The following is a 14,556-nucleotide window of genomic DNA, read 5'->3' on the forward strand; positions in this document are numbered from 1 at the left end:
AAGCCCTCCCCGCCTAAGGACTGATACCAGACTTCCCACCTCATATGTTTTAGCCCTGGAGACCAGTATCATATGAGGAACCACCCTGAGGCCAAAGGTCAAGGCAGTGCAGAACTACAGAAAGACAACAGGACTACTATTGTATTACACTATAATACAGCAAACAGTAGCAAAAAGTATAGCAGAAAAAAACACACTGCATTATGTTATCATCTTTATTATAACTATACTGTCATTACACAAATCCTGTATCAAATCATTGTTCTTTATTTATTTTATATTTCTTAAACACACCATTTTCTTTCATGCTATTTTATACAGTTTGAGACGATGTGCTTTTTGTAAACCAACTTCAATGGTTGTGTTACAAGACAGTAGATTATCTAGTTATCTTAAAGGTCAAATATTATTTTCCTTTTCAACAAGTTTAAATAAGTCTCAGAGCTCCCCAAACCATGTCTGTAAAAATCCACTCTGATCCTGTATTTGATGAGGCCTATAAACATCTAAAAACATCTAGCGCTAAAACACCTTTTCAGGTTTTTTTTTTAACGCCACCACATTCTCCAGCGAGGCTATCAAACTAAAATATAAGCATTATAGGTCACACTTGTGGTTAGGGGACATAGACAAACAAACCTCCATAACACAAATGACCCATACAAAAAAAAAAATGCATACATCGGCCATGTACCAAATACTTCTATGACTTGTATCTCACTTTTGGAACCTGTTGGTTGTGTGGTTCTCTTTTTCCTGTCACACATTTTGTACCATCGAAGGTCCAAACTGCATTCATTAAAGAAATCTGATTGATTGAAATTTCCATAAATTTGGGTGACGATTTCTCATTTCTCAGTTGGTGGTGGTTCCTGAATTGAGAACGACTGACTCAGAGGCCCAATAAATCTAAATGGATGAATTATTTCAAAATGTAGCCCTGTACAGTTTTCATGAATAGAGAAATCAGCTATTAGGTTTACTACAAGGCTATAAGGTCTAATGGGGGGACTCTGCTTTGGAGCCAGCATGTAGAGGCTACTTAAAGAACATCAGGATTTGGCAATTCTGCATTTGAGGTTGACTCTTCTTCTGGATGATAAAAACATAAAATGATTGCTATTACTATTACCAATACACATACTGTGCGAATTAGAATGTTCCAATTGTCGGGGATCCTCTTTCTCTGCTTCTCTGCAGCCAGCCTTGCATTTTCCTCTTCTTTCCTCCACAGCGCCCTCTTCTTCATCTCCAGCTCTTTGTCCTTGTGATGCTCCTCCAGCTCTCTCTCCTTGATCCTGATCTCATCATCTCTCTCCGCCAGGATGGCCTCCTGTCTCTTCCTGATCTTCCTCTCTTCTTCAGGATAAAGGTCGTTGTGGTAATGCCCCCCTCCATTCAGGGCTACCATGGTCTGGATCTTTTCTATGAGTCTTGTCACCTGGGTCTGCTCCTCGGGTTTCTTGTTGTTGAAGACGCAGAAGCCGCCGCTGCACTTGCGTATGAAGTTGCGGAACTTGTCGTCGCTCTCGGCAATAACGTCTCTTATCGTTTTCCCCTCCAAGCGATCCCCGTGGGTGAACAGCACGACGGTGTGGTCCCAGACTCTAGGGCCAAACTTTGCCTCGATCAGCGTCTGGGTATCTCGATCCTCCTGGGTCATCCGTCCTACAGGGACTACAAACACGAAGGCGTGAGGTCCTGGCTCCTGGAGTTTGACACGCTTGAGAATCTCTCGCATTATTTCCTCCTTACGATCTAGCTCAAAAAAGCCGGGTGTGTCAATAACAGAGACAAGAACGTCCTCAACTTTCCCATTCTCATCCACAGGCACGTCCTTGACAGTCCCGTCCCCCTTCTCACAGTGTGGAGTGACTCTCACCACCCTCATGTCTGATTTAAACTCATGTCTCCCGAGGATGGTGTTCCCACTTGAGCTCTTGCCGGCTCCACTCTTCCCAAGAAGCACGATCCTTAGAGGCTCTGTGAATTCAAAAGACAGGAAACATTTTACTTAACAAAATGATCTTTCTCTCTTTATTGCTGTTCTTAACCTTGACCACCATTGTTCTCATTTCTCATATGTGCTGCTATGACTTCCATTTTGTCAACAAGGTCTACTGCCATCATTGGTGTCATATCGCCTCTTTAAAAACCAATGGGGAGCATCACTGAGACTACGTTCATGTTTAATACAGTCTAAGGGACAAACACACGGTTGGAGGTTTTACAAAATGTTTAACAAAGCAATGATTTATAACTCAACCATATACAATGCTAACCGGTAAATCGAAATTGTGGCTGAGTTGTTAACATAATTATAAGGCATTAAAAAATTAGAATTCAGTGGACGCCTTCTTTCAGACATGATCCAAATAAAAAACTGGAGCACACAAATCACAGGCAAAATTAATATAGGTGCAAAGGACTAACATTTCGATGCTCTGCGTCTTCCTCAGAGTCTGTTTTTTTAATCCTAAAAATACATTATGCCTTCATTGATGCAATTCTAGTCAATCACTTATATGCATACACACATCTGCACAGGTTGCCACATCTGCTCGGGGCCTTCCGTCTTTTTAATACACAAGCAGTCCAAACTGGTTTAAACTGCCATGTGTTTTGGACACCACAGGAAGTGATAGCACATGGTGTAGCCTGCATTTGATGTTAAGACGAGTGAAACATGTTACATGAGAGGTTACTGTCTGTTACCGGTAGGTGGCGTCATTACAAACATTGAATATTGGTATGTAGCCTAAATATGTTCAGACGTGGACTCTGATCAACATTGTGAAATTAAAGGAAGCTGTGTGTTTGACTTCATCCTCTTTCACGAGCAGACATTATTCTCTCTCTCTCTCTCTCTCCGACTCTCTGACAGCCAATCACAACATCATCATACAAACGCACGCAACTCCGAACACATCTCTATAGTAATGTGAACGCAGACCAGTTCTCCTAACCTGAGGGGGTTAGGAGAGGAGAGGGGAGGGGGAGCAATCGTTCACGGTTAAAATGTGAAAACCCATGAAAAAAAAAGTTAAGGTTCCGTTTATTTTGAAAGACTTTTCCACTTGAAGCATCTAAAATCAGAGAGACTAACTCAGAGATTTAGACAGTAAGTTAACACTTGTTTTCCATCATTACCTTTCTTCTGATCTTCTTGGCCTGCAACAGGTAGGGTTTCGGCGTCCATGGCAGACATAGATCGAGCTGTTGTGTCACCAAGCAGTCTACTAAATACACAGTGCAACGTCGGGGTTGAAACAGTTCGCGACCGAGTTTGACAGACGTTTCTGTCTGCTGATCAGTCCCCTCCCTGGTGTCCTTTTGTTGCTGACGCTCTATTGCGAAAGTGAAAGTATATAAAACTGTTTTATGGGGGTTTGGAACAAATAGATGACTCATTGCTCTACAGTTTAAGATTTCACAAGTTTGAAGGGCTTGAATAATGTTCTTTCAAAATTGGCCTACGATTCCAAATAATGTAATTTAAAGTATGAATAAAGAAATACTGTATCTTACTGTGTCAAAAGATTTCTAACTTGGTGGTCGACCTCCTGTACTGAAGTTAAACCACATTTAGAAATCTGACATTTGGTCAACCTCTGATACGTTGGTGAACTATAAAATGAAATAGAAACAATTTATTAATGTGTTTGCATTTCCTTGTACCAGTCCAGGGGTATGAAAACTTCAGCTGTTCAAAAGCTCCATCTAGTGGCAGTACTCGGGAAGTGCCTTGGCACCTCTAGCTGCCAGACCAACTTACATATTTTGGTCCATACCAGGACTTGATCTGGTGACCCTCCGGTTCTGACCGTGCAAGCAAGTTTGTATAAAACTACTGTTAGACCATAGACTGTGAATAAATCCAGAAGAAATCAATATTACAAAGCATACAGTTCATGTTACTGTTCTGACAAAAAGAGGAATGTCTGTGTCTTATATTTACTGATGTCAACAGCGATGTGGGTGAACATGACAATTGAAAAATAAATATTTTGTATTTATTATAAGACATTTGTTTTCTATTGAACCCCGTGAAGTCATGGAGTCTGTGGCCAGTGTCAGCTTCACACCAAAAACTTTAAGTATTAGAAAAAATAGTGTTTAAGACTGGCATCTATTATTAGGAGTTGCAGCTACCTTGTTCAATATTATTCCTGCAGATGTGGCTAATAACAAAAAAACACCCTGAGCTGTCACATGTAGTTAACTGTACATGTTGTCTTGTCTGAGGCATTAATTGAACACCTTTGTATTTCTCCTATAGACACAGTGTGGATTATTGGTGACTGGTCCGTCGAGGTGCCCAGAGAGCTGCAGAGACAGAGGAAGAAACCTGGGCCTCAACAACATCTGCATTTGTCGGTTCTTCTGGGGTGGACTTCGGTTGCTTCCCTTCTTCAATAAGGTCTCCCTCATTTATTGTCTTCAAAGATGAGAATTTGCAGACGACCTTCTGCACCCTGTTTGAATTGCACAAACACGTTGGCAACATTTCCGTGTGCAGGAGTTTGCCTTCAGTGTTTGATGGATTCATTCCTCTCCTCAGCTCCTCTCTCATGAAAAAGACTCTTTGATATTATCATTAAAATAACAGATTGTATATAAAGAAGTGAAGCGTGGAGCATTTTGACAACCTCAGTAACGATTGTTTGCAGAGCGTCTTTGTGTGTTAAAATAAGACAATTTACAATCCTCACATCTGGACATCCAGCTCGATGCGTTTCTCCTCGTTGCCATGGATCTGCCACACGCGGTCCAGTCCTTTGGAGTAGCTCTGGGGCCAATCAGGAGACAGGATGGTACCCGCGGGCTCGGTCAGCTCTCCTCCGCACAGAGCTTACAGAAGAGAGGAGAGGAGAGGAAGTGAGCTGAAGGAGACCACGATGAGAAGGGTGATGAAATAAATTTAAAAAAAACAGAGATGGGGAAAAAGACGAGTCAGTGGAGGAGAATGAATTATTGATGCAGAGAGAGAAATAAATGAAGAGAGAGAGGAGTGATCAAGGAGAGCGGATGAAGACGTCAGGCGGCTCTGACAGAAGAGAGACGTGATGTTCAGGGAAAATGACTTCATAAAAAAACATTTTCTTTAATCTGTAAAAAGAAAGGTGAAAGTGAAGCAGCCACACTTAAAAACAAGACTCAAAAAAAGACACAGCTGTTAGAGCTGATAAATGAATCCATGATTTATTCATTTTTTTACACCAACCTGTTGAGATCACTTCACACAGAGAAACATCTCTTGCTTTATTTATCTTAACACCTCTATTTCTGGAGAGCAGATTTAGATCTCACAGACTCTCCTTATACAAAATCAAGGACCCAATATTTGGTTATTTCTTGAAATTTCACAAATTGCAAACCAACTCCTACACACCGTCGAATTTGCATGAACACATTGGCAATGTTTCCTTTTTTGTTGTTGCACAATTTAGACAATCTGCAGAGATGTTTGATGGATTCATTCCTCTCCTATGTGCTTATGTTTACATTAACTAAAATATATCTCAGTGAGCGCAAATCAGTCAAATCAACAAAATGAAGCTCAGGCACAACGAAGGACAGATCGAGGAATGAGAGCGTTTGGCACGTACCTCTGCACACGGGCTCGCTGTCATGGGGATTGCTCGGGTCAATACACTCAATGGTGTTCCGAGCCTTGTTCCATGATGAAGCCCGGGGAGCAGGCGAAGGTGACGGTGGTGCCCAGCTGATACGTGATGTCACTGCTGCTGAAGTTCCCGTGGGGCATATGTAACTAATATTAAACAATAATCAAGTCATTTTTACTGTAATTCGTCGACATTAAAAGGAGCATCATTACTCATTTTTGATTATTTTCTTGTACATGTTTTGAAATTTGCTCAACGCAATTAAAAAAAAAAGTTCATCATGGTGTAAATTCACGAGTCGTTGCTGCCCTCTAGTGGTCACAGTAGTGTACTGTAGCAACAACAACTCAGCTGGCGCTAATGTGGCAGTAAACGGGAAATACTTTCAAAATAAAATATCCAAAACGAATTCAGAAACGACTACGTAGAGTTTGATTCGTACCAAACCAAATAGATTAATCTATTTTGAATAAATTATTTTAGTCCATTATATTACACTTCAGTCAATGGTTTAAAGTAATTGACACTGTGAACTTTTCAGTAAATAACAGAAACATTTTATACTGCTTAATAATCCCTCAGTTGTTTTTATTGTTTAGTCTCTAAAGGTGCTATGTTAATAAAGTTATTAATATTATTGTCAGTACTGATGGAAATAAGCGACTCGCTAAATCTGAGTGCAGCCATCTTTTCATTTTTCTTTTTTTCAACGTTGTTGCACAATGTCCCCTGATTAAGCAAATAAATAAAACTGTGTTATGTGAAGGAAAGAAAACACATCTGTACACATGTAACACCATTCAACAGAGACTTTATTTCCAGTTCAGCATTTAAGTACACTGCCTTCCAAAGAGTGTATTCATATATGAAGCACAGAAATGCTACTGATGAGAAGAGAAGAAGTAATTCTACAAAGCAACAGTCTCCAGGATCCTTCATTTGGCACAGCGAATGACCCGAAATTCACCGCCTCCACAATCAAGTATAAATAAATACTTAATGCATCACAGCAAGCAGCTTTAAAATGTAAAATATATGCATGAAGAAAACATTCAGTCAATCTAATCTAATTTTTGGATTGTACTTTATGGAGACTAATCGTTCCTGATTCTCATTATCCTACTTTTAAAAGTTTTCATATCTTGCAACCATTCCCAGTTTTTTTCTTCATCTTAAAGGTGACATATCCTCCTCCTCCTCTTCAGTGTAAATAAGTCTCGGAGATCATCAAAACATGTGTGTGAAGTTTGTTGTTCTAAATCCTCTCTGATCCTGTATTTGATCATGCCTATAAACCACTCTATTTCAGCCCTGCTCAGAACAGGCTGTTTCTGTGTCTGTACCTTTAAATATGTAAATGAGCTGTGTCTGACCACGCCCCCTCTCTGGAAGGGCTCGGGTGTCTCGGTGCTATTGTTTACGGTGAGAAGGCAGACTCAGAGGGCAGAACAAACACCTAGCTGTGGGAGTGTCACCCACCTGGGGGAGGGGTTTAGCCAGCTCTGCATGGGTCTGTAAACCTTTCTGCGTTCTAACCTCTCTCCATTTTTCAAAAGCATCTCCAATATTGATCCTAGTTTGAGCACGTTTCTGCTCGTGGAGCTTATTAGAAACATGCAGAGGCTTTTTAGGTCGGGTACAATCACTTCTATCTGAACCAGTTCCATCGCTGCAACACCTGTTGGTTTCACCTGATAACTGCTCTCATATCTGGCAAACCGAGGGGCGTCCAAAACGGCCGTGTGGGGGGGGGGGGGGGGGGGGGGGGGGTGCCTTAAAACCGCCTAACTTCTCTGGTCCAAACAAATCCAGAGCATTCAGGACCAGAATCTAAAGTTAGAAGGAGGACATACTGGCTGCTGCATTGTTGTCATAGCAACCAGCACTTCAACATGTTTCCTTAATGTCTGACCATATAGTGAGGTCACTTTATCATTTCACTTACTACACATCTCACTGATTGATCCTTTAAGACCTCTCACTCAAATAGTTAATTCAAGACTTTTTAAGACTACACATGATCCACATGAACCCTGATAGAAATGAGTCTAAGGTCTGAAGGGTTTGTTTTCTACTCACCCCCGCCTCGTAAAGAGGGTTGTTGAAATCGGACTCGACTGTGATGGGACTGTAGGAGTGTGTGTGAGAAAGAGACTTCCAGAAGAGCGGCTTTAATCACGTATGACCAGAGGTATAAAAAACGGCTTTAAGCTCTGAGTATATGTGTGTTTCCTGCGGTGGTTTGGAGCGTTGGTTGTCCTCTGAAAGTAACGCTATGTATCCCCGAAATGGAATATGCATATAACCACAAGGAACAGTGTAGAGCTGTATGGTGATGAGAACGGAAATGACAACAACGGAGGCGCTACAACGATGTCGGAAAGTTTAGAAGAAAAGTAAGTAGACCGAGTCCGCAACCACCCGCACCATGATGTCTCAGCGCCGTTGCAAGTATGTGAAAGTTTACGATGCAGCAGGTTGTCAAAGCAGGTCTACTTGATCCAGTGTAAAAAAAATAAAAATACACAAAACATGCAGATTTATCTCAGTGTAATTCAACAAACCACCACTAGATGGTGCCACATGAAGTCGTTTCAAACACTCGGCGTAACAAACTTTTAATGACTTTAGTGACGTCACAAACAGAAGGGGAGAAAAATAAATCACCTTCTAATTTGTGGTCATCCAGAAACTCCTCGTAAGCCACTGTGAGAGAGACGAAAGTCTGTTAACGCTGATCTATGACTGAAGACAGGGAACAGCAGAACACCTGTGAGAGAGAAATACAACGCTGCTAATCTGACAGTGAAGAGACTTCTTGAGACATGTTCTGGTTCTGCTCCCGGATTAAAAACAGTCACAACATGTTATAATAATTATGACATGATGGTAACTTTTACCAGTGTCTCGTCCGTGGCAGGAGATCTGGCTTGGACCCTCCGGTTGGTAACCTTGGTTACAAGAGAAACGAACGACCGTACCGACGGCAAAACCAGCCTCAGGGCGCACTGAGCGCGCTCCGTTGACCACCTCTCCTGGATCAGGACACTGCTGGACTGTGAGGGACAGAGAGGGACAGACATGACGGCATTTATCTCCACCCTGTTGACTATATTCTATAAGTTCATAGATAAACCTTGACTTTAGATTTATCTAACCTTTACCTACTGTAAGATTTTTTCTTATAGTCCACTGCACAGCTCCCACATTGCACCTTTTTAACATTTCGTGTTTTTAAAAAAATATACATATATATTTTAGATTTTTAAATTCTATTTTATATATTGTAATATCTTCTTATACTGTATTATTTAAGTTGTTGATAGTTGCTAGCTTTAAAAAACTGTAAAGTAGTTCTGTACAGAGTGCATGCTTTAACTTTCTGTCTGGAGCAGCCATCTTTAAAGTCTGACCTTTGACACATGTGGGTGGACTGAGATCCCAATGGCAGGTGATGATGTCGGAGCTATTTACAGTCTCAAATCAGGGCCAGTTATCTCTTTGAGGTTTGGTGAGCATTACCATGTGTCCTGTTTTCTTACTTCTCTTTTTTCTTTTTCTGGACCTCGATGGTTTTGTACTTTTTAATGTTTGGATAAGACAGCCTCTCCCTTGTCATTGAAGCTTTGTCTTTTTTTTTATGAAGACGTTTTAGAACTTCACTATCTCTGCTTTCACAGCCTTTGGGTTAATTTCCTACGACAACTGAAACTATTGAGCACTAGTCCTTCCCTTTGTTTTTTACTTTACAGAAGCTGGGAGGGGACTAATCAGAACAAACGAGTCTAACTAGAACCTTTTCTCATAAACTGCTTCAAACACTACTGTCATAAAGACGTGGAAGTTTTTGGCTTGCGTAACACAATAGATCTGTGTTTGCCATGAACTCTGGAAGCATGACCGATGCAGAGCAAGAGGAGGATCCAAAACAAGGTAAGAATGGACAAGAAGTGTTAATGCAAGTGTTCGAGTCAGTCTCTCTCTTTTGAGCTGATTAAAAATATCAAATTCTTTAAATCAAACTCAACAATGTTTTAAAAGCTTTCACTTTTATGAGCTGCTGCAGGCTTGTCTTATAAAGGAAATGAGGGAAGCAGAAAGTGGTTTTACATGAGTTTTTGTTTTTCTACAATTCTTTAAGCAGATGATTTTGTCAAAATCATCGACATCTGAGAGTTAGTAGCACTACAAATCAAGCAAGGATCTAGAGAGGAGGAGACAACGATAAGTGCTAACACAAAGCCTTAAAAGGTGCTGAGAGGCAGCGCACAGAGGAAAAGCACTTATTGTATCTTAGATTTGTTTTATAGGCTATCTGTTGTTTTTCGTGCACACTCAGTCTGGGGCCACTGTGAAGGCAAACCAAGTCAAAGATAATACTAAAACTTTAACCCTTCACTGCCGACAGACCAGTCAGGGTACAGCATGTCCTAGCCGCAAACGAGTTATAGCTCTGTGAGCAGCCATCTGAGAGTCGATTCAATGTGGTAGTTTTTCATAGAATTTAACACAAACTAGAGACAGATTGTTTTAGTTTCAGCTATCAAGAGTCTAAAAACAAGAAATACAGACAATTCCTCTCCAAGTTTTTTGTGAATTAATGTTCATGGTTGTATAGATATTGCTGTCAGAATATTTTGAACTCCAGTCACACTTTTTTTTTTTACCATAACTCAGAGTAGGTTTAAGTTCTTTGTAGAAATGATTGTGTTGGTGTTTAAGAAAATGCAGGCATATGAAATGAGAAAAGTCTCACGCTTGAATTGTTTCCTATCTGTTGGTTTCACAGAGCCTTTGAGGATCATGCTTTTTGGGAAAGGCGGGGTTGGCAAGAGCTGCAGTGGGAACACCATCCTCGGGAGACATGAGTTCAAATCAGACATGAGGGTGGTGAGAGTCACTCCACACTGTGAGAAGGGGGAAGGGATTGTCAAGGACGTGCTTGTGGATGAGGCTGGGACAGTTAAGGATGTTCCTGTCGCGATCATTGACACCCCTGGCCTGTTTGAAAAAGACAGCAAGAGGGAAGAAATTGTGCGAAAGATTCTGAAGTGTGTCAAACTCCAGGAGCCAGGACCTCACGCCTTCGTGCTTGTTGTCCCTGTAGGACGGATGACCCAGGAGGATCAAAACACCCAGGCTATGATCGAAGCAATGTTTGGCCCTAGAGTTTGGGACTACACCATCGTGCTGTTCACCCATGGAGATCGCTTGGAGGGGAAAACAATAAAAGACGTTGTTGCAGAGAGCGACCAAAACCTCCGAAACTTCATACGCAAGTGCAGCGGCGGCTTCCACGTCTTCAACAACAAGAAACCCGAGGAGCAGACCCAGGTGACAAGACTCATAGAAAAGATCCAGACCATGGTAGCCCTGAATGGAGGGGGGCATTACCACAACGACCTTTATCCTGAAGAAGAGAGGAAGATCAGGAAGAGACAGGAGGCCATCCTGGCGGAGAGAGATGATGAGATCAGGATCAAGGAGAGAGAGCTGGAGGAGGATCACAAGGACAAAGAGCTGGAGATGAAGAAGAGGGAGCTGTGGAGGAAAGAAGAGGACAATTCAAGGCTGGCTGCAGAGAAGGAGACCATGATGAAGTCAAACATAAGGATCATTTTGAGCTCCATCATCCTGGTGTTACTTCTGAGTGGTTTGGCTTTCAAGCACCAAAAATGTGGCCATTAGTTTGGCTTTCCAAGAAAAAATTATAGTTGAGATATCAACGCACCGTTAGTAATCAGTCATGCCATGTATTACTGAAGTCTAGAACAGATCTTCAACAACATTAATGCAAGAAATGCACCAGCCTGAAAAATGTTTTTTGTCATCATGAACTCAATACAAATAATCGTGATTAAAATCATATGAACTGTTCACTTCTGTAAACCTCAATGACTGGGCTGTTTTTATGACAAGCTTTACAATTGAGTGCATTACTTTGTAAGACTAATGAAATCAATAAAAACATTCTTCTTCAACCTTCAATTTCTCAGGTTTTGGCTGACTGGTTTAGAAAGCAATGAGGGCTGAGTTACATGACATCACCATCCTCATTCACGCACGGCCTGCTCCGGCCCCTCCTCAGTGGACCAAACATTTGGATGATGACCACTTGATTTGTGTGAGAAAGACTACTGTAAACTTGTATAACATTCAGCTGAACTCGATTATTTTCACAGACCAATGACTGCAGATTAAAGCCAACATTTAATGAAGGTGAGGGGGCGGCAATAGCTCGGTGTGTTGGAACCTCAGATCAGAACCGGAGGGTCACCAGATCAAGTCCTGGTACGGACCAAAATATGTAAGTTGGTCTGGTAGCTGGAGGTGCCAAGGCACTTCCCGAGTACTGCCACTAGATGGAGCTTTTAAACAGCTGAAGTTTTTATACCCCTGGACTGGTACAAGGAAATGCAAACACATTAATAAATAGTTTCTATTGACTTTTATAGTTCACCAACGTATCAGAGGTTGACCAAATGTCAGATTTCTAAATGTGGTTTAACTTCAGTACAGGAGGTCGACCACCAAGTTAGAAATCTTTTGACACAGTAAGATACAGTATTTCTTTATTCATACTTTAAATTACATTATTTGGAATCGTAGGCCAATTTTTAAAGAACATTATTCAAGCCCTTCAAACTTGTGAAATCTTAAACTGTAGAGCAATGAGTCATCTATTTGTTCCAAATCCAGCAAAAAAGGACACCAGGGAGGGGACTGATCAGCAGACAGAAACGTCTGTCAAACTCGGTCGCGAACTGTTTCAACCCCGACGTTGCACTGTGTATTTAGTAGACTGCTTGGTGACACAACAGCTCGATCTATGTCTGCCATGGACGCCGAAACCCTACCTGTTGCAGGCCAAGAAGATCAGAAGAAAGGTAATGATGGAAAAGAAGTGTTAACTTACTGTCTAAATCTCTGAGTTAGTCTCTCTGATTTTAGATGCTTCAAGTGGAAAAGCTTTTGCCCCCACGACAGCCTCAATACATGGGGCGCGCGCACTAACCACTGCGCCACCAGCACCCCTAGATTAATCTATTTTTTAACATCTGATATGCTGATAACTTTGCTCATGGTGCAACTTGCGCAACTTGTGATGGTTGAATTATAAATCATTGCTTTGTTAAACATTTTGTAAAACCTCCAACCGTGTGTTTGTCCCTTAGACTGTATTAAACATGAACGTAGTCTCAGTGATGCTCCCCATTGGTTTTTAAAGAGGCGATATGACACCATTGATGATCTTGTTGACAAAATGGAAGTCATAGCAGCACATATGAGGAATGAGAACAATGGTGGTCAAGGTTAAGAACATCAATAAAGAGAGAAAGATCATTTTGTTAAGTAAAATGTTTCCTATCTTTTGAATTCACAGAGCCTCTAAGGATCGTGCTTCTTGGGAAGAGTGGAGCCGGCAAGAGCTCAAGTGGGAACACCATCCTCGGGAGACATGAGTTTAAATCAGACATGAGGGTGGTGAGAGTCACTCCACACTGTGAGAAGGGGGACGGGACTGTCAAGGACGTGCCTGTGGATGAGAATGGGAAAGTTGAGGACGTTCTTGTCTCTGTTATTGACACACCCGGCTTTTTTGAGCTAGATCGTAAGGAGGAAATAATGCGAGAGATTCTCAAGCGTGTCAAACTCCAGGAGCCAGGACCTCACGCCTTCGTGCTTGTAGTCCCTGTAGGACGGATGACCCAGGAGGATCGAGATACCCAGACGCTGATCGAGGCAAAGTTTGGCCCTAGAGTTTGGGACCACACCTGTTCACAGTTGACTTCTTTTTTCATTTGCCAGCCTCTTTTTTACATACAAGCCTATGGAAAATGGAAAAACATGACGCCTTTTTAAAAAGTGGACGCCTTTTTTTAAAAAGCGCTTTTTCAGTTGAATTATTTCAACTTTTCAGAAAAGCGCTGGGTGACGTCAAGTGCCTTTCTGACAGCTGACCAATCAGGACGAGTAGTAACCTACTTCCATATTTACCGTTGCCCAAAAAGATGTAGTATGCCGTTTCTGAATAGCCACAGTTCAGTAGGCAGTGCGTACTTTTCAGTATGGGGTTTCAGTATACTGAACTTTCGTGGTCATTCAGTAGGCATTTTTTGGGTCCACCTCAGTATACTGAACATTTCAGTATGGATACTAACTTCCGGGTTTCATGCAGTATGGATCGGATGCGTGCTTTCAGGAAATGAATTGTATTTTACCACCCACAATGCTGTGCGAAATTAAACGTAAATCGTCACGTCCGCCTCCAAATCAAAAACAAACGATCGCTACTTTTAATTAACAACAGAAAATAAAACAAATGTCTGCATTATTATAAAACCTTTCCCCCTCTATTTAAATAATGATTTCACTATTTAAATGTGTCTTTATTGGTTTATTTTACTTTATATTCCGTATATTACTGTCTTTCATTTGTACTTTTCTTTATGTAGACTGCTGTATGTTATTTAGTTATTTAATCTGCCTTTTACTTGATTTACATTGTGGTATTGTTATTACCTGACTGTATATGAGCATTACTCTTCTTGAATAAAGATAAACAAAGTGCAAACTGACAGATAGCTTACACACTTCCAGAGAAATGAGAGGCTGGAGTAAATTCAAACGCTTTACTGTTGTCGTCATACTCATGAAGCTTCTGTCATTGTAAAACTGAAAAATACAAAATAAAACAAGCACAAATTAAAGGATGCTATCTTAAACATTAGCATTTTTAGCTTGTAAATGATCTGTCGTTAAACTATACAAAATGCATCAAATATATCAAATAGTTTGTATGTATAAATATAAAGATCTGTTCTTGCGAATTAACTTACAAGGGATGCTTTCCAAGGCACACAGACAGGAAGGAAAGAAAAAGCTGGCTTGTCCACATGGAAAATAAATGAAGCCCCTCCTAACTAGA

General features: G+C 41.1%; 2 protein-coding genes across 2 annotated transcripts; one reads left to right on the forward strand and one right to left on the reverse strand.

The window, feature by feature from the left end:
* Positions 1 to 201: 201 nt before the first annotated feature.
* Positions 202 to 3,306, reverse strand: LOC132954750 (GTPase IMAP family member 7-like). Its single transcript, XM_061027413.1, has 2 exons — positions 3,151 to 3,306; positions 202 to 1,983 (listed from the first exon to the last, which is right to left on the reverse strand). Exons 1-2 carry the CDS (start codon positions 3,206 to 3,208, stop codon positions 1,043 to 1,045), a joined length of 999 nt encoding a protein of 332 aa, XP_060883396.1. The 5' UTR covers positions 3,209 to 3,306; the 3' UTR covers positions 202 to 1,042.
* A 6,059-nt stretch (positions 3,307 to 9,365) lies between these two features.
* On the forward strand, positions 9,366 to 13,095 carry LOC132954450 (GTPase IMAP family member 7-like). The gene is made up of 3 exons (XM_061027002.1): positions 9,366 to 9,560; positions 10,417 to 12,514; positions 13,012 to 13,095. Exons 1-2 carry the CDS (start codon positions 9,509 to 9,511, stop codon positions 11,313 to 11,315), a joined length of 951 nt encoding a protein of 316 aa, XP_060882985.1. The 5' UTR covers positions 9,366 to 9,508; the 3' UTR covers positions 11,316 to 12,514; positions 13,012 to 13,095.
* Positions 13,096 to 14,556: the final 1,461 nt, after the last annotated feature.

This window comes from Labrus mixtus, chromosome 20 (genome assembly GCF_963584025.1).
Source record: "Labrus mixtus chromosome 20, fLabMix1.1, whole genome shotgun sequence".
NCBI classification, from domain to species: domain Eukaryota; kingdom Metazoa; phylum Chordata; class Actinopteri; order Labriformes; family Labridae; genus Labrus; species Labrus mixtus.

Bases quoted from the DNA above. Each gene is read 5' to 3' on its own strand.
- LOC132954750 (XM_061027413.1), bottom strand. From the start codon at position 3,208: ATGTCTGCCATGGACGCCGAAACCCTACCTGTTGCAGGCCAAGAAGAT. The intron at 1,984-3,150 runs GTAATGATGGAA...TTGAATTCACAG, and splicing joins CCAAGAAGATCAGAAGAAAG to AGCCTCTAAGGATCGTGCTT.
- LOC132954450 (XM_061027002.1), top strand. From the start codon at position 9,509: ATGAACTCTGGAAGCATGACCGATGCAGAGCAAGAGGAGGATCCAAAA. The intron at 9,561-10,416 runs GTAAGAATGGAC...TTGGTTTCACAG, and splicing joins AGAGGAGGATCCAAAACAAG to AGCCTTTGAGGATCATGCTT.